General features: G+C 42.4%; 1 protein-coding gene across 1 annotated transcript; it reads right to left on the reverse strand.

Moving 5' to 3' along the window:
• Positions 1–31: 31 nt before the first annotated feature.
• Positions 32–27,980, reverse strand: LOC133484758 (gamma-aminobutyric acid receptor subunit alpha-2-like). The gene is made up of 10 exons (XM_061787797.1): positions 27,741–27,980; positions 27,325–27,426; positions 24,228–24,343; positions 16,471–16,538; positions 14,634–14,854; positions 12,364–12,446; positions 11,280–11,423; positions 1,903–2,055; positions 1,060–1,262; positions 32–743 (listed from the first exon to the last, which is right to left on the reverse strand). The coding sequence occupies exons 2-10, from the start codon at positions 27,390–27,392 to the stop codon at positions 435–437; spliced, it is 1,365 nt and encodes a 454-aa protein (XP_061643781.1). The 5' UTR covers positions 27,393–27,426; positions 27,741–27,980; the 3' UTR covers positions 32–434.

A 27,980-nucleotide genomic window follows, 5' to 3' on the forward strand; every position in this document is an offset into this window, starting at 1 on the left:
ATAATAATACATTTCCTCTGTAACAATACCGTACAATTGTATTCGTTTAATTGATTTCACTCCAAAGAAAATTATTTCACAGGAACATCAAGCGAAGGGTGTCAATTACAACAAAATAAAAAATATTCAGAAGTCATTATAAATCATTGTATGTTTGCGTTGACATTGATACTTTATGTACAGGGGTCACATACCTAAACTGGAAACAAATACACATTTGAATTGAAGTCATCACACAATGAAAATAGAATATAAATAGACATAGACATTTCCAAAAGACAGAGTTGTCAAAAGTGCTGCAAACGGTGTAGAAAATAGGCAGAGCTGGAGGATCACACTGCAATCCAGGACATCACTCTGCAAAAGTATGTACACACAGTTGCTGGAGGTATTTGGTTCTGAGCCTCCCGACCGGAACACGTTAATGCTGGCTTCTAAGTAGAGGGCACCATGTCCTTGATGACGGGTTCTCGGTTTAAGTAGGTGGCCCAGTAAACCAGATTGAAGGAACCAAAGAGAACGGGAAACAAAATCCTTGACATCCTGTCGATTTTGCTAACGCTGTTGAACGTCTTCTTGCTCTCTGGGATCTTGCCGTCTCCTTTAGCCTTGTTGGCTTCCAAAGTGCCTCCTTTGGCAATAGTTGGAAGCGTGCTGGAGTCCTTGGTAATATTAGGCGCATAATTGGCCACTGCTACAGCATAGGCGTTGTTCTTCTTGATCACAGATGTTCTTTCTTTTTTCTGTTGGGAGACCAAAAAGAATCAAGTGAAATGTCTCGGAGACAAGCGCAGAAAAATGATAACGCTTGACAGGGGGCGATTCTAGAATCATAGGTTGAGGGGTGTTGGGATTCATTTTAGGGGTTCTTAAAATGAAGTTGTGCTTGATCGATAACAAAGTCGTCCAGAATGTTTATATTTTCTAAATAGTGTTTACTACGAGCCGATATGTAGCACCAGAAAGACAATTCATCACAATTTGATTTGATTTTCTGAGTTCAATATGCGAAGCATATTGCTAATATCCGTCCTTTTCAAAACGGTTTCTCCTCATCACCTTGTCAGTCACGACACTCTTTCCATCCCAGGCCCAGCCACGCTTGGTAAAGTAATTGACTGTGGCAAACTCAATCAAAGCAGAGAAGACAAAAGCGTAGCAGACAGCGATGAACCAGTCCATGGCGGTGGCGTATGCAACCTTGGGGAGGGAGTTGCGAGCACTTATACTCAGCGTCGTCATCGTGAGCACAGTGGTTACCCCTGAAAGCACAAATAAAACAATTTTGATAAGGTGCATATGGTAAGATTTTTAATTATTTTTTTTATTAAATAGGGTATACATACAACATACACAGAGGAAGGCATTACTGTACGTCATGAAAAACACACTATCGAGCATAGATTTGCAACAAAAAATAGATATTTTAAAATAGTCAAAATGCTCCTCTAGTCAAGCTTTTATGAATGAAGCATTTGTGATTGCACGTTAAATTGCTACTAATTGATTGCTTTCCCCATTTTCTCTTTTACAATTATATAATATTATTCTGGATAGCAGAGTTGACACGGAAAGACTATAAAGCATCTTTTACACCCTCTGCCCTGACCAAATAATGAGTGATTTTTATTTTTATTTTTCGAAATTATTTTTGATTTTGTGTTAGCTGCAAATGACACAAGAATGTGATAACAGACTGGAAACATGACAAACATTTTTCCATTTTCACAAATATTCTCCTCAAAAAGTATTCATAGGTTTTCAAATTAAAAATGTATAGTTTATTAGAATACTATAAATTATGCTTGACATTACCTCAGAATAGTGAAACTACTGCATTTTTGGGGATATGGAAGAACGAGCATGAGAAGAGTGTTGCCAAAGAGTGATGCACACACTTACCAAATACAGTTCTCGCCGGCACTGATTCTCTATTCAGCCAGAAAGACACTTGGGAGAGGATGACGGTCATGATGCATGGGAGGTATGTCTGGATGACAAAATAGCCAATCTTCCTCTTCAGATGGAAATGAGCTGTCATCACGGTATATTCACCTGAGCGGAAGCAGAGGTCAGTTCAAAGCATCACAACGGCTGCAGGAGATTTGGATCAGAACAGGAAAATAATCATTGCTGTGCAAAGTAAGTGTTTTTTTTTTTTTTTTTTGCGCGGCGGGGGGGCTGCTGGTTTAATTATTAGTATTAAACAGCTACACTGTAAAACCTAATGAGTTAGTTCGATTCAAATGGTTTGAGGAAACCGATTGCAATGAAGGTAGGAACGTGCTATACAAGTGAAGGCCCATTTACCGTTTTACTCATATTTATTTGGCGTAATAATTGCGAAGTACAACTTCATTCGTTTCTGTTAGTTCAACAATAAGTAGAGTTATTTGTAGTCAAACGTCATTTAAAAGGCAGCCGTAAATCCTGTAAATGACCTCGCAAATGATTAATATGGTGGACTACTTTCTCTGAGATGGCCTTCTGAATCGAGGCTCTGACAATTTCAAAGAGGAGCCATGATTAGACATGAGAAGAAGATGTGTTACCCATGGCAACAGAACAGAGAAACATACAGTAGCTGATTTGCTGCGATCCGAAATGAAGACCTAGTTACATGCTGCTGCTTGACTTTTGTAGAGGTGGTCGCTTGTTGAGAGGGAAGACAATAATTAGAGCATCTCACAGATCTCATTCACATTGCTGAAATAGCTCACAAATACACGAGATAGCGAGATGGAGGTGCCCCCACCTAATGAACGCGCCAAGACCGCTTTGACGACACAGAACGCCTCTCATCCACCTTCCCTGACCTCATTACCTTGATGCCACAGAGTACCAGTGGAGGGTAATTTCCCCCAGGAGTTAAACCGGTGTTAGTCTCAGCCTCGGGCCAAGTGACCACCAGTTTCACGCTGGTTCAGTCTTGAGCTTGCCTATGAGAGAGATTAGCAAAAGGTGCTATGTCTTTGACCAAGGATGGTTTCGAGCTGCCCGTAGCTTTGTTGGATTTATGTAAAAGTTGAAGCTCTGCTTGGTAAATACAAGAGGGTCCAGCTAGATGTATTTGTCCGAGAAGTGGTTTTCATAAGAATATTTAGCATGTTTATGACTTTGCCAGCCGGCATGGTGGTTGACTGGTGAGCACGTCTGCCTCACAGTTCTGAGGACCCACGTTCAAATCCGGCTTCGCTTGTGTGGAGTTTGCATGTTCTCCCCGTGCCTGCGTGGGTTTTCTCCTCCCACATCCCCAAAAACGTGTGGTAGGTCGATTGCAGACTCTAAATTGCCCGTAAGTGTGAATGTGTGTGCACGAATGGTTGTGATTGGCTGTGATTGGCTGGCGACCAGTTCGGGGTCTACCCCGCCTCTTGCCCGAAGATAGCTGGGATAGGCTCCAGCACGCCTGCGACCCTTCTGAGGATGAAGCGGTGCAGACAATGGATGGGTGGATGACTTTACCACTGTGTTAGCTAAGGTTAGGTTAGGTATAGAGATGAATTGTATACCCCCTGTACAGCATTAAAAAGAGTCTTGCACAAGAGGGAATACAGTGGGTACGGAAAATATGCAGACCCCCTTAAATTTTTCACTCTTTGTTGTATTGCAGCCATTTGCTAAAATCTTTTAAATTCATTTTTTCCTCATTAATGTACACACAGCACCCCATATTGACAGAAAAAAACTGAATTGTTGAAATTTTTGCAGATTTATTAAAAAAGAAAAACTGAAATATCACACACCCATAAGTATTCAGACCCTTTGCTCAGCATTTAGTAGAAGCACCCTTGTGAGCTAATACAGCCATGAGTCTTTTTGGGAATGATGCAACAAGTTTTTCACACCTGGATTTGGGGATCCTCTGCCATTCCTCCTTCCAGATCCTCTCCAGTTCTGTCAGGTTGGATGGTGAACATTGGTGGGAAGCCAATTTCAGATCTCTCCAGAGAAGCTCAATTGGGTTTAAGTCAGGGCTCTCTGGCTGGGCCATTCAAAAACAGTCACTGAGTTGTTTTGAAGCCCCTCCTTTGGTATTTTAGTGTGTGCTTAGGGTCATTGCCTTTTTTGAAGATGAACCTTCGGCCCAGTCTGAGGTTCTGAGCACTCTGGAGAAGGTTTTCGTCCAGGATATCCCTGTACCTGGCCACATTCATCTTTTCTTGGATTGCAACCAGTCTCCCTGTCCCTGCAGCTGAAAAACACCCCCATAGCATGATGTTGCCACCACCATGCTTCACTGTTGGGACAGTATTGGACAGGTGATGAGCAGTGCCTGCTTTTCTCCACACATACCGCTTAGAATTAAGGGCAAAAAGTTCTATCTTGGTCTCATTAGACCAGAGAATCTTATTCCTCACCATCTTGGAGTCCTTCAGTTTTTTTCGTAAACTCCATGCGGGCTTTCCTGTGCCTTGCACTGAGGAGAGGCTTCCGTCGGGCCACTCTGCCATAAAGCCCTGACTGGTGGAGGGCTGCAGTGATGGTTGACTTTCTAGAACTTTCTCCCATCTCCCGACTGCCTCTCTGGAGCTCAGCCACAGTGACCTTTGGGTTCTTCTTTACCTCTCTCACCAAGCCTCTTCTCCCCCGATTGCTCAGTTTGGCCGGACGGCCAGCTCAAGGAAGGGTTCTGGTTGTCCCAAACGGCTTCTATTTCAGGATTATGGAGGCCACTGTGCTCTTAGGAACCTTAAGTGCAGCAGACATTTTTTTGTAACCTTGGCCAGATCTGTGCCTTGCCGCAATTCTGTCTCAGAGCTCTTCAGGCAGTTCCTTTCACCCCATGAGTCTCATTTGCTCTGACATGCACTGTGAGCTGTAAGGTCTTATATACACAGGGGTGTGGCTTTCCTAATCAAGTCCAATCAGTATAATCAAACACAGCTGGACTCCAATAATGTAGAACCATCTCAAGGACGATCAGAAGAAATGGACAGCACCCGAGTTGTGTGATATTTCCGTTTTTCTTAATCGGTAACCTTCTGTATCTGACTTTAAAATATGAATCCCTGTAACAAACAACAAAAAATTATGTTTGGGCCCCAGAGGCTGATGTATCAGGAATGGATCCTGTGATTTGGTTCAAAATTTCAATACTCCAAATGGCTACTACTGCTCCTAAACCATCTAAATCTACTCACACTGATAGGGCATCTGTAGAACCCAATACTGGGAGATGAACTGGGAACCAAATGCAACCCTTTGAACTGAAAACAGGGTTCCTGGCAAACAATTTGTGGCTTAGTTGAGCGACGGCTACAGCAAGAGCCAAACTATACCAAACTATATTCGTGCTCCAAATGGTACTAACTGTATACTGAAACTACTGTTAAAAGCATCTTCTTAATGATCCATCTTGGGCCTTACACCATTTCCGTTTGCAAAAAAGTGTTCCCATGAATCCAAAGCAACCTGGCCAAAGAAGGAATGTGGGCAGGTGGTACAATCACACATACACAGTTGATAACTCCTCAGGCCCCAGTTTGGCAAGCTCTCCACTGATAGCACACCCTCCGCCATCAGAGCACATGTATGGCGGTTATGCTTTGACCACAACAAGTACTCCTGTGAATCAGTGCCCCGGGAAATTATTCCATTTCATTGAATTGGCTCAAAAACTCTTATTTGTTTCCCGGTACTGTACTTCAAATAAGGTGTCTTTGTTCGTCTAGCTTTGCAAGCGATGTATAGCAACAAGCAGAACGATTAAATGTCTTTTCATTAGATGTCAAAAGGTATAATTAAGCTACAATAATACACATGTTCAGCTATTCAGCTTTGTGTTCAACTAAGGAGGCCCACTTTTCCCACTGAGTAGTGAGCTTTGTGAGTAAATCGAGACCAGATCATCATGTGTCAGTCTTAATACTGACCGACCTACTCATCCTACGCTGTGTGTCACTCTGTATTCTCTTCTTGCACAAAATACAACTCCATAAAAGCAATTCGATTGACTCAACCTTTATCATCGAAAATTGCCAAAACAGTTACGGATTTACAAAGGGAGCACGGCTTTCATTTTAACAAGCCATTTTGTCTCCATTGTTCTGGGATTTTCCTTTGATGGTCTCCCCGGCTTCTGAAATGTTAGAAGTCAGACAAGTGAACTAATCAGCTGTAATTCCCATTCAAAGCCCTGATGGAATCATTTCGCCCATCCCAAAATCAATAATATTGTCATATAATTTTGTCATCCTCAACCTACTACACATTCTGATTTGTGTTACTGAGTTAGCCTTTTTGTGTTTATGTGGTTTTTAAAGATTTTATGTTGCGTCCATCAGCAGGACCGAGACCTGTAGCTTTTAGATTTGTGCCGTCATTAATTGACATTCACTGCGTTTTTGTCAGAGTGCAAAATTCAAATCTGTCAGTGTTTGTTTTTCCAGTAAATCATGATTGTGCAACAGGGCAATCTTGGCAAAGGTCTGTTATATTATTTTTTCCTTCAAATGTTATATTTACAGTCCTTTGTTGATTTCTTTTTCAAGTGTCAGTCAATCAGGACTGTGCAGCAGTGAGGCAAAATACACAACACCAAGATCCAATTCACAATCTTTTTTTTCTATTATTTACACCCTGAAATGTCAAGATCTCTGTTAGCTGCACGACACAGTGCGGAGTAAATGACATGATTCCGTGCAGTTCGCGTTAGATGTGTGTTCTAGTATGTACTAAAGCATGCTGCTACACTCAAGTGTACGTCACATAAGTGCTTTAAAGTAACAACTAGGACATGAATGCGTGGCGAAATCTTAAAATTTTGTCAGCGTGTAATACTATGTTCACATGTTTGTGCAAGATGTCCGTTCCAGTGAAGCCCGAGAGCGACATTCGCTCGTGCCAAATGACCTAGTTTGCAAGTACGCTACATTAAACCCTGACACACCACTAATGAATGATTCATTTTAAGTCAGCCAATCAGATAATGTGGAGCGACTAGTCAAACCAAAGAAACAGTCACAGTCGGGTGTTTTTCCTGCCACGAAGTCATCGTACACCACTTAACCTCGATAGGAGCGTTTAGTTCATGAAAGGATATTCGTACTGAATGAAACTGATGCAGGGATTCCCTTGACAGTCAAAGGCTGTCACTGGGGAAATACGTTAGCCTGGGAATGGATGAAGTCCCTAAGGGGAGTAGAGGTACAGGATGTAATTTGGAATCTGAAAAACAACTTGTAACAGTAGTATTTCAGTTGCGAAAATAAATGTGTACATTTTTCTCCAAACCCATTGAGAGCTCTGATGTGGTGGTACCTTGACTTAGGAGTTAATGAGCCATTGCTTGGCTGTCTTTTGTGTTGCCAGCCAAAATTATGAACGTTATGAACATGCTACAGATACGCATGAAGTGGGAATAAAAAGGAGCAATTGAGCAAATGCACAAATACAAATGGAGAACAGTCACTACCAGCTACAGTAGCCCGAAACGGACGGCCAGATGCTCGTAGAAAGACGAACCGGCCATGTTGCTGCACAAAAAAAAACAAATATGTGGTAAACTGACATAATGTTCCCCTGTTTTCCTGAAAAATAATCAAATATTATTTGTTAGTTTTACACAATTTAATCATGTGCAACCGATGTACAGTACATGTTCGAATTAAGTTATTGTTGTACTCTTCTGTCAGCCCTGAGTTTGCCATTCAAACAACTTTGCCTATGCCATTTTTTTAAAATCTCATATTTCCACAGCGGGCAGATCCTGCAAATGTTAATTTGTTTGTTTGTCCTATATTTTATGAAATGATGAGGTTGTCTCTTTTTAATCTAGTTGTTATGGCTCTGTTTTTCTCCAAAATAAAGCCTTGCTTGTTTGTTGTTGTTTCACACCAAGACCTTCAGCTTGGTGTGCAAATTGAGGATGCATACACATTTCCAGGCAACACCCTTGGTGTCATGCCGTTTCCTCAACTAAATAATACTGCTAAAATTAGATCAATGCTGTCTTGAGAATCACACACAGTTTCAGATCTCTCATCCACTGAAGAGCAATCTCGAATAAAACAAACAGCAGACTCTAAATATGTTCAAAACTTGGAATGGAATTCATGCAAATCTACTGTATCGAGTGTTCAATTTCTTTTCGGTATCATCCCTCCCAAAACTGAAAAGTTTTGTTTTTGAATATTCATTCATAACAGGGTAAACTACAGACAGATATTGCCTGTGCCAGAACCATGACAGGTTAGGTATGCAGCAGCTATTGTTTATGGTCACGTAGTGCTTTTGAAATGATGAAGAATATTTCTGGCTATCATTGGTCAAGAAATGAGTGACATTTTTGTACACTTCGTAATGGGCACAACCACGACTGGACTTACACTGCACGGTCCAAGTGTCACAGTGCGTCACGGCAACGTAAAGAAATAAACATTTTGGAGAGCAGAATAGGACACTAAAATCATTGACAGGCACAGTGGCCATCACTTTCTGCTCTGTGGGCATTCCTTACTGTCACAACAGGCAGATGTCCTTCCTTTGTCCAGTACTGCGTCGGCATCATTTATTTCTTTTTATCCAGTTACTCCCCCAACCCCTTTGTACACACACGAAAAAAAATAAAAATAAAATAAATCACGCACAAAGACACAGCATATTACACTGCATCTAAATGTCTGCCCATTTTCATTCTCCGTGGGGAGCTTTGGGAAAGTGGAAAGGCTTGTCGGAGCAACACCACACCTGTCAGACTGCTTTTGGGTTTTTGGTCCGTGCAAAATGGAGATTAACGCAACAGTGGTGCCTTGAGATACGACTTTAATTCATTCCGTGACCACGCTTGTAACTCAAAACCCTTGCATGTCCAATCATATTTCCCTATTGAAGTGAATAGAAATGCCATCAATCCGTTCCAGCCTCAATCCCCCCTCGCCCCCCCAAAAATTAATTGTTTTTTGAAAAGGAAAAAAATAAATGATATTGTACTTTATAAAAACATAGAGTAATAACATAATTAAATCGAATGCAAAGCAGTAAACAGAGTGTGCATCACGATTTAATCCTGCAACACAGTTCAGTGTGCTGCTCCTTCTCGTGACCTGCCTTGGCGAGGAGGAGGCAGTACTGTATAATACAGTCATGCAGACGCAAACAAACAGCAATAGACTTCTACTACTACTACTACTACTACTACTACCATTACTCAGTAAGTTGGCGTAATATTTGTCATTTTTCATAGAGGATAAGAAATATATGTCTGTGAGTATTGTTATATTATCTGTCTGCATGCAAAATCTTGCTTAAAGGGTTGCAAAACTGTGACTGTCGATGCTAACCGTTCTCATGTATGTACGGTATTTTCCGTTCTTATGGCAACGTAGTTTGGTTGTTTTAGATGTACAGCATGCAATTCTCTTTGTTTTACGTTTTAATCAATTAAATGTGAGTTATGTACAACACTGAACAAATTATTCATCTTGCTTTTTTTTTCGAAGTAAAAACATAGCAAGAAACGAAAAGACGTAAAGTGATCTGCTCACAAGCTATAGCTGCCTCCTGCAACATGGAGTTCAAGACAAGGACACAATCACAGCTTGAAATTCTTGAAATTATTTGGAGGTGACCTGACGAAGATGCCCAGCTTGCTCATGTCACATGACAAGGCAAAAGTGGAGGATGTTATCACTTTCACCACGTTTAATTTGCAGCTTTTCCCAAAAACATGCATGGTAGGTTAATTGAGGACTCTAAATTGCCCGTAGGTGTGAATGTGAGTGCGAATGGTTGTTTGTTTCTACAACCCCAATTCCAATGAAGGTGGGACGTTGTGTTAAACATAAATAAAAACAGAATACAATGATTTGCAAAACATGTTCAACCTATATTTAACTGAATACACTACAAAGATATTTCATGTTCAAACTGATAAACTTGATTGTTTTTAGCAAATAATCATGAACTTAGAATTCTATGGCTGCATCAAAAATCGACGTCAATGTGTAAAGGATATCACCACGTGGGCTCAGGAACACTTCAGAAAACCAATGTCAGTAAATACAGTTCGGCGCTACATCCGGAAGTGCAACTTGAAACTCTACTATGCAAAGGAAAACCAATTTATCAACAACACCCAGAAATGCCGCCGGCTTCTCTGGGCCCTGCTCATCTAAGATGGACTGATGCAAAGTGGAAAAGTGATCTGTGGTCCGACGAGTCCCCATTTCTAATTGTTTTTGGAAATTGTGGACGGCGTGTCCGCCGGGCCAAAGAGGAAAAGAACCATCCGGTCTGTTATGGACGCAAAGTTCAAAAGCCAGCATCTGTGATGGTATGGGGCTGTGTTAGTGCCAATGGCATGGGTAACTTACACATCTGTGAAGCCACCATTAATGCTGACAGGTACATACAGGTTTTGGAGAAATATATGCTGCCATCCAAGCAACGTCTTTTTCATTCTGCACGTGTTACAACAGCGTGGCTTCGTAGTAAAAGAGTGCGGGTACTAGACTGGCCTGCCTGCAGTCCAGACCTGTCTCCCATTGAAAATGTGTGGCGCATTATGAAGCGTAAAAAACGACAACGGAGACCCCGGACTGTTGAACAGCTGAAGCTGTACATCAAGCAAGAATGGGAAAGAATTCCACCTACAAAGCTTCAACAATTAGTGTCCTCAGTTCCCAAACGTTTATTGAATGTTGTTAAAAGAAATGGTGATGTAGAACAGTGGTAAACATGACCCTGTCGCAGCTTTTTTGGACCGTGTTGCAGCCATAAAATTCTAAGTTCATGATTATTTGCTAAAAACAATCATGTTTATCAGTTTGGACATGAAATATCTTGTGTTTGCGGTGTATTCAATTAAATATAGGTTGAACATGATTTGCAAATCATTGTATTATGTTTTTATTTATGTTTAACACAACGTCCCAACTTCATTGGAATTGGGGTTGTATGTGCCCTGCGATTGGCTGGCGACCAGTTGAGGGTGTACCCCGCCTCCTGCCCGATGATAGCTGGGATAGGCTCCAGCACTCCCGGATAAGCGGCTCAGTAAATGGATGGATGGATGAAAACTAAATAAACATTTGCGAGATTCAAAAGCATCTGTACACAAGATGGATAAGAAATCTAATAAAGATGATGTTGGGTCATTTGTCTTTGCCACACATCTATTTCTGGCTAGTGAAGCTCAATAAATGACATTAAACAGTAATGGCGAAGACTGTCTTATTTTGAATGTGGACGATGGGTCGGTGTGAGGTGAAGAAGTAAAGATTGATTTTGGTGATTCTGTTACCTCAACACTTTGCCTCATCTGAGGATGTGCTTACCTGTACTTGATTTAATAGTTTCCTGCCCTGCCGTTTGTCCAAGTAAGTCATACTGATTCAGACGCGAGCTTTCACCTTCCACGACTACAGAATCAGAGGCATTCAGAGTCCAAGCGTAAGTCACTTCCGTGATTGTGTAGGCATCTAAAGTAAAAAAAGAAAACACATCACACAAAATGAATACGGAACAGCTACGACATCTGATAATTTTCCAGAAATAAGTCCAGGCATCCAAATGAGAAATCCCTCTGTTTGTAAGCTAAAAGAAGGCATACAAACTTTCAAAATGAAGCAAAGGACAATAAAACAGATTTTATTTTTTTTTCCACTGGAACAAAACATTTTCAATTATCACATTTGTGTAATTGTGTTCGGCAAGTGTCGGTGTTTTGATCTCTATTAATAAACTAGATTTTACATAGAAGAGGCCAAAAGCATCAAATGTACAGAAGTGGCAATGAAAGCCAAAATATGTAATTGTTTTCAATGAAAGTTTTCCCTTTTTGCTTTTGAAAATCTCACTCAGACATGGAAAGTGGCGAAGTGGAAGCTAAATCCCAAGCAAGTGGGTTATTGTGAACTTCGCCATGGAAGGGTATCAGCAATGGCAAAATGGGATGATGGCCACGGAACCGGAACTTATCGCAAGGTAAGAAAGCACTACATACGTCTCTGCCACGGCTGCTTAATAACTGCACAAGAACAAAATACACAGCAAAAGCCTCGCCTGGCTCATTTGAAGCACAATCCTTACTGATAATGGCAATTGGCCCTTAATCCCCATCTGCATGGTTGTCAACACATTCATGACTTATCAAACTTATGAGTGTCGACACGTTTATGACAGTTAAGGAAAAAAATAAAAAAATAACCACTCCTTTTATGTTGCAGTGCTTAAGTGTAAAAATCTCTCTCTCTCTCTCTGATGAGTTTGAATTGTGACGCAAAATTGAGCCTTGCATTCCGACTTTTTCAGTTCCTAGGCTACTGCTTCCGGAAAGAGCAGGCGCGGCGGGTGGAAGAAAGAAAATATCAGTTAACTTCCAGAGTTCCAGGAAGCACTATCATCATTACAGTTACTTACAGCTGCCAAATTTAAGCGGACAGGAGTGAAAGTCCATGGGGAAATCCTCCAGATGCATTGGACACTCTGCATGCACGGTTAACCTGCATGCAATTCACAGACAATTGGACTTTGAAAATCTACACAAAATATTACAGGTTAGACATGTTTCAAAAATCCACCGAACCCAAAATCTAACTCATGTACTGTTTAGGACACTTCCTGTCTGTAATGTTTTAAGACAGAAATTATTCACCTGTGCTGTAAACAGCAGAGCAAAACAGACCATCCATCCATCCATCCATCCATCTTCAATACCGCTTCTCCTCACTAGGGTCGCGGGTGTGCTGGAGCCTATCCCAGCTTTCTTCGAGCGAGAGGTGGCGTACACCCTGAACTGGTCGCCTGCCAATGGCAGGGCACATAGAAACAAACAACCATTCGCACTCACATTCACACCTACGGGCAATTTAGAGTCTTCAATCAACCGACCACGCGTGTTTTTGGGATGTGGGAGGAAACAGGAGTACCCGGGGAACCAGCAAAATCCAAATATGTTGTGATACGAGGGCAGTCAAGTATTTAACCTACTAATAATATACTTTTTTCAGAAATGTTCACAGTTTGTAGTTGAAATACTTGTTTGAAAGTTTATTTAAAAAAAGCTTCGTTTCAACCGACATGTCAGCCATTTTGGAAATGGGGGCGCGGGCAGGGGGCGGGGTACACCCTGAACCTCCAGTCGAAATTCAGTCAATTTAAATTTTCTCAGTTCACTTTCAATTGATTCAAATCGTATCTCAATACCCGATCTCAGCGTGTTAAAATACAAAATCTACTTTTGAAGAAGTTCCACAAGGTTCAGTCTCGGGTGCAATCCTTTTTAGTCTTTATATAAATGAGCTACCATCTGTGTGCCGAGGCTGCGAGGTCATTATGCATGCAGATGATACTGTGATTTTTGTAAAGTGTAAAGACCATTCAGAGGCTGCTGCACAGCTTCCCAAAGGTCATCGTAAATGTTTCAAACTGGTACTACTAAAACAGTAGCCATGTTTTTTTTTTTTTGTCAAAACAAATAAATCATAAACAGAACCTGTTTACCTGAAGTCTTTATTTGTGGACAAAAAAAAATCTAATTTCAGTGCGCCTTAGAAATTCAACCATTCGCACTCACGTTCACACCTACGGGCAATTTAGGGTACAGGTCGGGTAATGAGTGGAATGCAGTCCCACTAAACATGAGAGTGCATCTCATACAAAAACACTACGCTCTGTAGTACATGGTTGCAATGTTTATTTGGTGTATTGTCGGTAGTGGATCGGATCGTAAGTCACTGACGGTGTAGTGGTTTGCTTGACTTCGGTGCAGGCAGCGTGGGTTCAGTTCCCATTCAGTGACGGTGTGAATGTGAGTGTGAATGGTTGTCCGTGTCCCTGCGACTGACTGGCGACCAGTTCAGGGTGTAGTCTGCCTTTCGCCCAAAGTCTGCTGGGATAGGCTCCGGCACCCCGTGACCCTGGACAGAATAAGCGGTACTGAGGTATTGGATCGGACTGTATTTGTGTGTGGGTAGGGGGGTCATTAGTTATCTGTAATGATGGCATTTTAAATACTGAACCTGTTTTTGTTTTTCTGCTTACTTAATGCTTTTCATACTAGGTCATGGAGCCATGTTCCCTCTGGCAGGGGGGCTACCAATGGAAATGAGCGCTTTGGCTATAATCGAGTTCATTTACATTGTTATTGTGAAAATGTTTATTCATGTACAAATTGTCCCTCTATAAAATAAAAAATGAAAGAGAAAGAAAGAAAGGAAGAAATCACATTTCAACTACAAAGCAATGAACATTCCTGAGAAAATTTTCAGTGATGAGTCGGTTCAATGAAATCATCATTTTTGACTGCCCCTCGTGTTTTGATAAGGAAGTTGACGGTATGCAACTAAGGTGGCGTGCATGTCTGTAAACATCATTTGCAGGATATCACCATTCAGATGGTCTTTCTTGACATTGATAAAACGGGTGCCCTATGGCAGACAACCAGATGTTTGCCCGAAACTGTCCTTTAGCAAGCTCCACTATTCCCGTGTCTTGGTGATCATCATCTGTGGAACTTGATCTTTCTCCCAACCCAGTATACGCCGACAGAAATGATGGCTTTTCGACTTATTGATTACAACATGTAACTCTCAGGGCGACAGCAAATCTTTCCCAAGATGATTAATCACAGCACATATATATGATTATAGCTTTATCACAGCGAGATGAGTTTGTCTGACATAAATTACCTCATCGTGTACAGCAATGTCCCGTCATCTTTAATCCTCAGTAATTTATTAGGCATGGTCATGTTATGAGCCACCGACTTTTTCCCATTATGGAAGAATGTGTCCGGGGTCCAGATTTTACTCGCCATCAGGTTGTTGAGAGGCAAAATCTTCATTGGGCCATGAAATTTTAATCTCTCATCCTTCCAGGCTTGCCTGAAGAAAACGTCGAGGGTGTATTCCTGAGGGAAGAGGAGCTCTCATCAGTCCCAACAGTTGCTGTTGAGAATGAAACAGAGTCCCATTCTTGGTTGAAAAAGGTGAACTAAAACACATTGTCTGTACTGTCCACTGACATTTCTAATCGTACTTCACCTGACACGGTCAACCTGAGCACTAGGTGACTTTTCGGATATGACAGCACGGTATTCGTTTGAGAGGTGAAGCCTGTGCTCTCCTTGTTCCTCATAGCTCTTTGCACTGGTGGTTTTCCTAAGATGGCTCTGAGGCAGAGAGAAAGCCTTGACCCATAATCCTCTGTTGTCAAAAGAAACCACACATACCAGCGCAGAAAGCCTTGCACTCTGAGATGTGTGTTTAAGTGTGTGTTTGCCTCATTCACACATAGCTAGTGAAGAAAAAGATAAACCCCTGGCTAGTTTGTCCTGTCTTTTTTTTTTTTTTTTGCACTCGAAAAGCCACATCAGGAGGCTGAGATCCTCCAATAAAACACACTTATGGACAAATAGAATGCCGGCAACCTGAATGATCACACAAACCGGTCTTATACAACGGCTCCAGGTCAATGTACTAATACAGTGATTTCCAACCGCTGTGCTTATCAGGTGCACCACAGAAAATTGCCACACAAAAAAAGTACTGTATCTTTGTTCAGCTAGCTATGCTAGTGACTATAGAGAGAGCAATTCAATGCTCTTCCACTAAATGGCAGAAGTTACACCTGCTGCCATTCCTATCAGTGAATAACAGCGAAACAGGCCCACATTTGCATGTAAATTGTGACAAGATCATCATTATATCTGTATAAATACAGTACTTTTGTAACAGTTTTGTTCGGGGTGCCGTGATTTTCGTGCCTTGACTCAATATAGGTCAGGAAACAGTGTATTAAGAGATTGTAATGGTTGTGAGGGGCAGCAACAGAAGAAAAATGACACAATCAGTCAGGCTCTAAACAAAATTGTTTCGCAACATAAATCAACCGTATTCAAATAAAACGTGTTTTTTTTTTTTTTTTTTTTTTAGGTGGCATTAATCCACACATATACACTACGGGTTACGACACTAACATTTCTGTGTACAGTAATATGGCACATTGTGTTCAAATTTATAATTCTGTGCCAAATTTTCTTCACTGCGGGTCTTATTTGAATCATGGAAAATATACTTTTGAGAGCTGCTAGTCACGACTGTGGATGTTTGTGTGAGAGAGTTTGAATTTGCATATGATTCAGAGAGGACAGAATGGAACAGACACATTGTCGCCGTTCAATCAACAGATCAATCACTTGGAAAATGGGTCTTCAACAAAGATAGGGACATTTGCGATATGAGGTGAAGTGGAGCGCACGTCTCAGAATGATAAGCAGGGAAAGCCCGGGATAAACAAAGGACTGACAGGAATAACAAGAGGAGTTTCAATAATTCATAAGATTATTGTCACATGAATTGACGTCGTGCTTAAGAGAGGAACAATCGTCCTTTAGTTCTGTGGCATATAGAGTGTGCGCAGGCAGCGTAATGATGTCGTAAATTAGACAAAGCCATTTCAGTAGTAGTAGTAGATTTATAGGACATTCATTCAAAAGAACAACTAAAAATGTATATCTGTTCTCACCATGTCTGTGTCTGAAACGGGTCCAAAACTAGTGACGAAGATGTCTGTCTTCACCTCAGTTACCCTGTCTGAAAGGCACAGAATAGTGGACATGTTCAATTGAGCAGCAAATAACCACAATGAGAGATGTGCACCTGCTAATTCACCAAGAGGACAATTGAATTAAATATAAAAGATTTTTAAAAAAAATGCTTGTTTTTAACTCTCTTTTTTTTCCATTTGATATCAATTGATTTGGGAGTGCACCAAACTACAGTATTCTCCATGACTGTCAATTGTGCTTTTTGAAAAATTCTGATTTCTCTTCCAATCAAGCCATCATACCAAACCACAACGATAATTCAACGTATTGAATTCTAAAACTGAACTAAAACTGCAGCTATCTTTTAAAACAATTGCTCAGATTATTTTTCCTGGTTGGAGCACAGAATTTTTCCAACCACTATAGTGTTTCCATAGTAACATGGCATGGCATCGGGCGACTGTGGCATTCCTTTTTGTTCCGCTTCACTTGGGCTTGGGCGTATCTGAAGCGTGCTTGTCATTAATTTTGGCCGCAGCGCAAGACAAAAGAATCGAGCGAGCAACGGCTCGTAACTCGGAAGACTCGTAAGTCAATACTGTAGATTGCATACGACCTTTATTTGACCTGAATAACAAGCAACTCTTGCAGGACCCATTTTTTGAAGAACCACAACAGTGATTTTAAGCATACAAAATGCCTTGTAAATGTTCACGCTGATGTGACGGATAGGACGAGCAAATCCTCATATGCTTCCAATTCAAGTGATAATGTACTCCCGCATCAGCACCGCAACATCAGGTCCATTTGCTTCTCGCGCACTCCGTCTCTTTCAATAATTACTGAAGCTAGATCTCTCATGCTCGGTCAATTTAAAAAGCTTTCTCTTTTACTTGAACACTAGTACAATCTTAAGAGATCAGTATTCCAAACTAAAGTGCTCTGATGCATTACAAGGCTGGCAGTCCCCCCCCATCGATCCACAAAGACATAACGGCTTTCTTATTTAAAGGGTATGTGAATCAAAGGAAATGGACAGTTGCAGGCTAACAGGCATGTATACCTTTAAGTTTGACGTAATGTAAGGAAGGTACATTTATTCATGTAGACGCAGCACTTAGGCCCTCCATTAGTTTGACGTTTGAAATATATATCTTTGGCATTAAAAGCATGTTTTCCACTAATTGTGTTGTTGTTTTCGTTAGACGGTTTGTATCTCTTATTGCATGAGAAGATTCAGCCATTCCTTTGATAACTGACTTGGTCCGCGAGTTGAGGTCCGCCCCGTGCCTTGCTCAAGGTCATTTGGACAGTGCTCAGAAAGTGCACTTGCATCTCTACTGCTCCCAGTCACAATTTTCCAATTTCCCTTCGTTCACCAAGCCTGAAAAGACCTGATCCTTGTGTATTTAGTTGAATCTGTCTACGTTTCCGCATACAACAACATAAAGAGACGAGACAAAACCAACAGTGCGCCCATCTAACAGCAAACTTGGGACAGCACAGAGCCCCTGGAGTAAAATGTTTTACCCAGAGTGCATTTAATGCCTCAGGACGACAGTGTAGTTATTAATAGGAATATGAGGACAATACCTAAAGTTCATTTATTCAGAAAGATCGGCCAAATGTTCTTTCCATAAAATCCTAGTACCTTGTTAGAGATGGGCTTGCTGAACCATGAACCATTATCAGGAAGCAATGTTTTCAGGTCCAACATTTACTGGACTATACCGTATTTTTTTTAAACTACAAACAACATGGTGCGATTATCAAAGAAAAAGTACAGTACTGTGAAAAAACTATTGGCCCCCCCCTCTCAAATTCTTATTTTTGAACATAGTTTCCCCACTTTAAAGGCATATTTATATTTGGATATGGATATTTAGAGCTCCATAGAGTGACTCTCTAATTTCAATTTCATGTAAAAAAAAAAACCTTGGTTTCATCATATGGGTGTCCAGAAAAGGGCCCTCTAACAGCTACTTCTGTTTGACCCAGTTTTGTATTCACTTTGTCCATATTTGGCTAAGACCGACGCCTTTCCTCCGATCGGTTGCCTCCGTGTAGAAGACCCACTTGTGAGAACACAAGTGTTTGTTTTGGAGACAGCGCTTGCTCGGAAAGCATGAAATATTGTGTTTTACAATAATACTTCACTATCTTCATCATGTATAATGTGCCTGTGGATGAAAAAGCGAAGCTTGTGACCAGAATGTACACAAACGTACGTACACGCTGGACACGTTCAAATATCCACACTCTCGCTTTTTTTCCTCACCAACACCCTCTCTCTTTAGCAACCTGCTTCTTCCTTAACTGTTAATCTCTTATCTTTTTATGGTTGAAGGAATGTGATAAGGTACAAGATACTGAATACACAGCATCAAACGCCCATACAGGCTCGCCGGGGATCCACTTGCTAGTGTTAGTGATGAGCACGGCAATTAATTTGAGTGGACTGAATCACAAGAACCAGTTTGTTCAAAAGATTCGTTCACTGGACCGTTGAGTTCTTTTTCACAGAATCATTCAAGTGCTTCCCCGGTTCATGATCCAGCTCTGAGGTACACGTTCACTCAACACGTTCACCGAAGGACGATGCATTCTTGTTGTCACGTATTGTAAACTAGGAAAGGCAGGGAGATTTAAAAGAACTTTAGCTAAGTTGTCACCTACCTATCTGTCGCTCAGCAAGCTCCGAACACCCCGCTTCGGTCGTGACGTCAGTTACCGCAATCAGAGTACAGTTACTTTTTCATAGTGATGCTACGGGTTGTGCCGAGTCTTCGAGCAATGGAGGGGGCGTGTCCGCAAAGCGCCTATCGAGGCTCGCTTGATTTAGGGGAGGAGCCCGAAGCGAGGACGTGTTCACCGATTGGGAGGCCCTCGTCCAGGAAACCGACCACGTCCCATCATTGCAAAGTTTGAACACTTTCAGCGAAAAGGGTTGGTGAAATCAAAAAGGTCGGGAGCTCAAAGGGACTTCGTTAGGAATGAACGACCAGTTTCCCGAGGAAATCAACAAGAGGCGTAAAATCTTACGCCTGAAAAAATACTCAATGGTGAAGAATTACCATGAGAAAGGCAAATGAGCGTGTCTCGTTGTCGACAAGCTATATGTCGACGGCCAACCGTTTCGTGATGCCAACATCACGCCCTGGCTCTTCTAGATAAGTACTCCTTTTGATCTATTGTCGTTACTGTCAAAAGCGTATTATATTTTGTCTCATTCTTCCCACTTTTGCTTCGACAAACAAAACAAAAAAACGGAATCACGCATGCCACCAGCATGAATTCTCACTCCTATCTCTGCTTTCCTGCTCTGCTTGTTTACACACACACTACACACACATCGCTCAAAACTCTTCTTGCGCACTGCAAACAACAACCACACACCATATTATCCCCTTGTCGCTGTTTGTTTTCTATGTTCAGTGTTTGTTCGTTGTACCCTGGCGTTGCGGTACTTAAATATGGCATCTCTATCACCCTCTCTAAATAACATTTGTCAACACAATACCAAAAAATCTCCCGAAAACTGTCAAAGAAACCGACAACAAAGAATACATACTACCCAATCTATTTAAAATGACTATACACGCACCCATTATATGTCACACTTAACTTTTGTGTCAGGGAATGCCAATGGCATTCGATCGCAGGCAAAGAGAATTAAGATTATGGATCATATCACTAAATTTAAAACAGACCTCCTCCTGTTACAAGAAACGCACCTTATTTATTGAGTCAGAAGAAAAATGCTTCATTGACTCTAATTTCACTCAGGCTATCTCGGCCTTTTATAACAGTAGACAAGGATGAGTCTCAATACTAGGGCATAATAGACTACATAATAGACTGCTTTTTACAATAGCAGTAGGAGATCTCTTTTCGCACTTGTTAAACAATTCTACGATTAACATGGGAGGTGACTTTAACCTTACACTAATCGATCGCTCGAATCTCAAAAGCAGCAATCAGCCACAATGCCCCAAGATACGAGAGCAGTGCATGGATGACTTTGGTCTCGTTGACATATGGAGGCTGAAAAAACGTACAAAAAGAGAATACGCATTGCGCTCTTTCTCAAGAATATTTTTTTTTTATCTCAAACAATTCAGCAGCTGAAAATAATTTCCTCCAAATTACATCCCATCATTATGAGCGACCATGCACAAATTGAGTCAAGTCTGAAACCCCCACCAACATGGCACTTTAACACGTCCCTGTTGAAGGACCCAAATTTTTATTCTTTCGTGAGGAAGAAGGAACACCAAACTCATGGACTCCTGCAGATCAAATCCCAGATTACCCCATTCCCATAGGAAACATTAAGTATTTAGGTATTCATATTTCGCCAAAACTTACAGAGCTAACCAATCGACACTTCTGTCAGTCTTTGTGCATGCGAAACGGCTTCTTCTCCTGTCCTGGTCCTGTTCTAGCTTGTCCTGTCCTTCCCTCACAGGGTGGAGCACTACAGCCCCATGCAACACTCATATTTCATGTTTCATTATTGTACAACCCCAATTCCAATAAAGTTGGGACGTTGTGTTAAACATAAATAAAAACAGAATACAATGATTTGCAAATCATGTTCAACCGGTATTTAATTGAATACACTACAAAGACAAGATATTTCATGTTCAGACTGATCAACTTGATTGTTTTTTTAGCAAATAATCATTAACTTAGAATTGCAGCACGTTCTAAAAAGCTGGGACAGGTGGCAAAAAAGACTGGGAAAGTTGAAGAATGCTCATCAAACACCTGTCTGGAACATCCCACAGGTGAACAGGCTCATTGGGAACAGGTGGGTGCCATGATTGGGTAGAAAAGGAGCTTCCCTGAATTGAATTGAATCATTCACAAGCAAAGCTGGGGCTGGGCGAGAAAATAGTCAAACAGTTTAAGGACAATGTTCCTCAACGTACAATTGCAAGGAATTTAGGAATTTCATCATCTACGGTCCAAAATATCATCAAAAGATTCAGAGAATCTGGAGAAATCACTGCATGTAAGCGGCAAGGCCGCAAACCAACATTGAATGCCCGTGACCTTCGATCCCTCAGGCGGCACTGCATTGTGTAAAGGATATCACCACATAGGCTCAGGAACACTTCAGAAAACCAATGTCAGTAAATACAGTTCGGCGCTACACCCGTAAGTGCAACTAGAAACTCTACTATGGAAAGCAAAAGCCATTTATCAACAACACCCAGAAAAACCGCCGGCTTCTCTGGGCCCGAGCTTATCTAAGATGGACTCATGTAAAGTGGAAAAGTGTTATGTGGTCCGACGAGTCCACATTTTAAATTGTTTTTGGAAATTGTGGACGTCGTGTCCTCTGGGCCAAAGAGGAAAAGAACCATCCGGACTGTATGGACACAAAGCTCAGAAGCCAGCATTTGTGATGGTATGGGGCTGTGTTAGTGCCAATGGCATGGGTAACTTACACATCTGTAAAGCCACCATTAATGCTGACAGGTACATACAGGTTTTGGAGAAACACATGCTGCCATCCAAGCAATGTCTTTTTCATGGACACCCCTGCTTATTTCAGCAAGACAATGCCAAACCACATTCGGCACGTGTTACAACAGCGTGGCTTCGTAGTAAAAGAGTGCTGGTACTAGACTGGCCTGCTTGCAGTCAGACCTGTCTCCCATTGAAAATGTGTGGCGCATTATGAAGCGTAAAATACGACAACTGAGACCTCGGACTGTTGAACGGCTGAAGCTGTACATCGAGCAAGAAATGGAAAGAATTCCACCTACAAAGCTTCAACAATTAGTGTCCTCGGTTCCCAAACGTTTATTGAATGTTGTTAAAAGAAAAGGTCAAATCATTGTTTTCTGTTTTTATTTATGTTTAACACAACGTCCCAACTTCATTGGAATTGGCGTTGTAGATATGTAATGATTTACTTTCCTCATCTTGTTTACAATTAGTGCGTTTTTCTTTTGTCTTCGTCTCTCACTACCCCTCTAGAACACAGGTGTCAAACTGGTGGCCCAGGGGGCCACATCATATTATTTGGCCCGCGAAAGCAAATCAAAATTGCTCATTGTGTTCTGGTGTAATACCATTGAGATATTTGCAAGCATTTTTTTGTTACCAATCCCACGTTGAAAAGAAATGTGGCTGTGCCACATGAATAGCATCCTCCTCTTTAAGCACTCTCATTCTGGAAAAGAATTGACTCAAATCATTGTCTGTTTCACTTCATTTTTCACTATTATCAACTGCAAAGGCTAATCCCAAATGCATCCTCCAAGAAAATATTAGGTACAGTATTTTTCTATTTTTATATATTTCTGAATTCGAAGTGAGTTCATTCTGTGTTGTGACATAATCCCTAACATCGCTCCATCGCTTAATACATTTAACATTAACATCCGTAAACTAATTCGATAATTGTAGGCGCGTTTCCTAATTAAGACAAGATGTACTAGCGGATTAACTCTTGTCGCCGACGTTACGTGTGCTTCGCGGTTCCGCTGGCACCGCAACGCGAAAATACAAAAGACCAGTGCAAGCTGATCTGATGAGCTAAAATGTTGTGTGAGGTCATGTGACTTTCTTGTGTCGTTTGATTGGTGAACTAGACTTAAACGTCACTGGCGCTTAAATTGGATTGGCGCAAACGGCGCCCAATGTGGAAGTCGAAGTTGTAGTTTCGGATCATTTATGCACTTGTATCTGCAGACTTTAAAGGGTAACACTCCTCATTTTTTAAGAAGTGTTTATGTCTTTCCCGTGATGCACTTTTGTCCTTGCCGTGACAAAAAGAAGTATATTTCAATGGGTCACCGCCATTTGCTCTGTCAATAAGGAATGCCTTTACTATGAATGCCTACATTTTAAAACCATCAATAACTTTTGGGACTTTAAGCGTGGCTGTTTCAGCATGAGAAAAAAAAAATGACCCATATAAAAACCAAGGCAGCAACAAAAATGGCTAAATTAGAATGTTAGTATCTTTACCGTTATTGATCAAATTATATGAAAATGACCCATACCGTTGTTTTTTTTGTTTGGTTTTTTTTCATTTTCAAGAATAACTAAGGTAACAGCACTTATGAATAAGGAGCAGCAGTGTACGCGATGTACATTGCTGCCAGACCAGAGAAGGTCTGTTTCCCATATGGGTGCTTCTCGGCCGATGGCCTCGGGGGTTTGAATTTCAAATGGGACCAAATCCTGAGGGAGGAGCTCGGCTTTGGGCTGAGGGGCCAGCTGGAAACGAGACGACCAACCATAGAAGATGACGGGAGCGGCACACTCGAGAAAAGCTGTTTGTCCTCAATTCTCCAAATTCACAGCCTTTTGCTTCCTCCGCAACACGGCTAAATGGAAAATAGTGAAGCTGGCCTTCACCGCAGGGGAAATATTCAATGTCATAAATGTTTTACTCGTGTTAGGTTTTCTTTTTAAACATGACTCAAACAATCATCAAATTTTAAATGTACCATTTTACTCAAACTGCTCCTGTAAAAATACAGAATTTAATAAGATGTCTCCGTTGAATGCAGAATCACTGTACAATACAAAAAAAAAAAAAAAAAGAGTCACATATAGTATCTTTCACGTGTTTGATAGTTTGACCATCAGCCGTTCAAAACACACGCACACGGTTTTATAACAGACTGGTGTTCAGAAGATAGGAAAAGAAAATTGGAAAATTAATATTGCTACACAATGGATATTGGTATAAAATGGAATGTTTTCTTACCTCCGAGACCAGGCCGGAGACGGTTATCGTAACCGTCGAGCAGGCTGTCCAGGATGCGCGTGAACAGGGTGATGTTGGTTTTGAAGGCATCAGATGTGCCGTCGGCATTCACCGATCTGCTCAACAGACATGATAACAACGCGTCAACTTGATTTGACGCGTACGCTACAAATTGCTGTTCATTTACGCTGGTGGAGACAAGTTAGGGTTCAGTGTCTCGTGTGATTTGCCCGTAGGTGTGACTGTGGGTGCAAATGGTTGTTTGTTTCCAAGTTCCCTGCGATTGGCTGGCGACCGGTTCAGGGTGTAAGATAGCTGGGATAGGCTCCAGTAGCCCGCGACCCTACTGAGGAGAAGCGGTAAAGAAAATGGGTGGATGGATATATATATCCATCTATACAGTGGGTACGGAAAGTATTTCGACCCCCTTACATTTTTCTCTCTTTTCTATATTGAAGCCATTTGCTAAAATCATTTAAGTTCATTTCTTTCCCTCATTAATGTACACACAGCACCCCATATTGACAGAAAAAAAACAGAACTGTTGAAATTGTTTTCAGATTTATGAAAAAAGAAAAACTGAAATATCACAGAGCCATAAGTATTCAGACCCTTTGCTCAGCATTTAGTAGAAGCACCCTTGTGAGTTAATACAGCCCATGAGTCTTTTTGGGAATGATGCAACAAGTTTTTTACACCTGGATTTGGGGATCAGCTGCCATTCCTCCTTGCAGATCCTCTCCAGTTCTGTCAGGTTGGATGGTGAACGTTGGTGAGCAGCCATTTTCAGGTCTTTCCAGAGATGCTCAATTGGGTTTCAGTCAGGGCTCTGGCTGGGCCATTCAAGAACAGTGACAGAGTTGGGCTGCAGGGATGGTTGACTTTCTAGAACTTTCTCCCATCTCCCGACTGCATCTCTGGAGCTCAGCCCCAGTGGTGTTTGAGTTTTTCTTTACCTCTCTCACCATGGCTCTTCTCCCCCGATTGTTCAGTTTGACTGGACGGCCAGCTCAAGGAAGGGTTCTGGTCATTCCAAACGTCTTCCATTTAAGGATTATGGAGGCCACTGTGCTCTTAGGAACCTTAAGGGCAGCAGAATTGTTTTTGTAACCTTGGCCAGATCTGTGCCTTGCCACAATTCTGTCTCTGAGCTCTTCAGGCAGTTCCTTTGAACTCATGCTGTTCATTTGCTCTGACATGCACTGTGAGCCATAAGGTCTTATATAGACAGGGCTGTGGCTTTCCTATTCAAGTCCAATCAGTATAATCAAACATAGATGGACTCCAATAAAGGTGTAGAACCACTTCAAGGATGTTCAGAAGAAATGGACAGCTCCAGACTTAAATATATGAGTGTCCCAGCAAAGGGTCTGAATACTTATGGCTTTGTGATTTCAGTTTTTCTTTTTTAATAAATCTGCAAAAACTTCAACAATTCCGTTTTTTTTTCTGTCAATATGGGGTGCTGTGTGTACATTAATGAGGAAAAAATGAACTTAAATGATTTTAGCAAATGACTGCAATATAAAAAAGGGTGTCTGAATACTTTCCGTACCCACTGTGTGTGTATATATATATATATATATCCATCCATCCATTTTCCTCTGCTTATCTGAAGTCGGGTCGCGGGGGCAGCAGCCTCAGCAGGGAAGCCCAGCCACTTCCTCTAGCTCTTCCAAGGGGATCCCGAAGCGTTCCCAGGCAAGCCGAGAGACGTAGTCTCTCCAGCGTGTCCCGGGGTGTCCCCGGGGTCTCCTCCCGGTGGGACGTCCCCAGAACACCTCACCGGGGAGGTGTCCTGGAGGGATCGTAATCAGATGCCCGAGCCACCATGTGGCTCCTCTCAATGCGGAGGAGCAGCGGCTCTACTCTGAGATCCTCCCGGATGACCGAGCTTCTCACCCTATCTCAAAGGGAGAGCATGGACACCAGGCGGAGGAAACTCATTTGTATCCGGGATCTTGTTCTTCGGGTCACGACCCACAGCTCGTGACCGTAGATGTGGGTAGGAACGTAGATTGACCGGTAAATCGAGAGCTTCGCCTTTCGGCTTAGCTCCTTCTTCACCACAACGGACCGATACAAAGTCCGCATCACTGCAGACACTGCACCGATCCGCCTGTCGATCTCCCGTTGCATTCTTCCCTCGTTCGTGAACAAGACCCCAAGATATTTATTATACAGTCGTGTCGCTAGTATCCACCGCTGCTGTGTTTGGTTGTAAACATAACGTTATCTGTGGGGCTCAGCGCGAGACCTCTCTGGCTTATTTTACGATCTGAAAACCATCAACCGATTCCTAGCCTCGCGATATAGCGAGAAAAAGTTGGCTGGATGTTTGATATTGGCCTGACATTCAGTTCTCGGCCTCATGACCTACATGTTTTACTGTATCACATGTAGCGTGTGGAGGACAATTTCGGAAAGTGTCTGTAAAAAAAAACAAAAACTCGCAGCTGGATATGTTGTCGCTAAAATTGCGTATGCAATAACAGCAAAATCGGCGCTTGACTCTACAGTTCGCTTACTGTCTGTAGTAGCCCCCCCCCCCCATGCGAATGTTCCCAATGTGCAATACAAATGCGCCGCGTGCGAAGTAAGAGGCTCGACTGCTGCCGATTTTTGATGAATATTTTTGACAATTACTTGCGCGCTGTTTCTCTACAATGCAAGACAGACCTCACAGTTCTGAGGACTGTGTGGAGTTCGCATGTTAATTGTGTGAATCATTTTGGCAATGGGTGCACCTTTTTCGGGCTCGAGCACCCGCCCCCAACAATGTCTGTGCACATGCGTGCTTGCACGCTTGGAGTGTGTTGTTTCAAAAATTGTCTCGGGATAAATGTAACATTTGCGCTGAGAATAGCGGCTGTGATGAATCAATTGCAGGTCGATATCCCAACCCATGTGGCTTCTTAGCAGGTTACGGCCAGGCTGAGGGCGCAGAGGGCGTAAATTGGCTCTCCTCCGTGCGCAATTTGCGCGTCCACGGACTATTGAGAGGAGGGAAGTCCCTCGCACGCACGCACGCACGCACGCCAACACTCCTACACACGTCTCCCTTTCGCAAAGTAAGGAAATCAAATGCAAAGCTCACCTGGTCATCCGCCAAGCCGCGAGCGCCAGGCAGGAGAGGAGCAGAGGCGCGCTGTTGCCGCTCCGCATCGCTGCTTCGACACCGACACGCGCAGGACGCCCACTGCAACGACAAGCGGGGGGGCTCGCGTGGATTTCAACAGAACATTCGGGGAAATCGGAGATGGACGAGTGACAAAGGGGAAGGAGGCGGGAATTAGTCTTCAGTGCTATCGTCCCAAATACTGGCTCATGTCAGTCGGCGCGTTTTACGCCGTGCCACCAATTTAGGCCGCGATCCTACTAGCGCACGCCTCGAATCAGTGTTAAGGAGACGTACTCGCGCAGAGAAACGAAGCGATCACCCCCCCCCCCCCCCCCCTCCCCCCGCCCTCCGCGCGCGTTTGCGGTGACAATTTGGGCTCAAAGCGCACGCACCTCGGGTGCGCAAAGTCCCCACGGCAGCCGCGGTCGTCGACGGCGAAAAGAGGAGCAACTTAAAGACGATTCGCGGCTCTCGGCTCCAGATGCGGCGGATGGAGGGAAGTGTGTCATGGGCGCAAAGCGATCGTGGTCCCAGTCGGCCGGAACGCTCGAGCTTCCATCGGGGCTCAAATGAGCCGATTAACTGATGGAGTGAAGCAGGGAAGAAAATCCAAGTAATAATAATAATAATAA

Source organism: Phyllopteryx taeniolatus, chromosome 10 (assembly GCF_024500385.1).
Source record: "Phyllopteryx taeniolatus isolate TA_2022b chromosome 10, UOR_Ptae_1.2, whole genome shotgun sequence".
In the NCBI taxonomy this organism is placed as follows: Eukaryota; Metazoa; Chordata; class Actinopteri; order Syngnathiformes; family Syngnathidae; genus Phyllopteryx; species Phyllopteryx taeniolatus.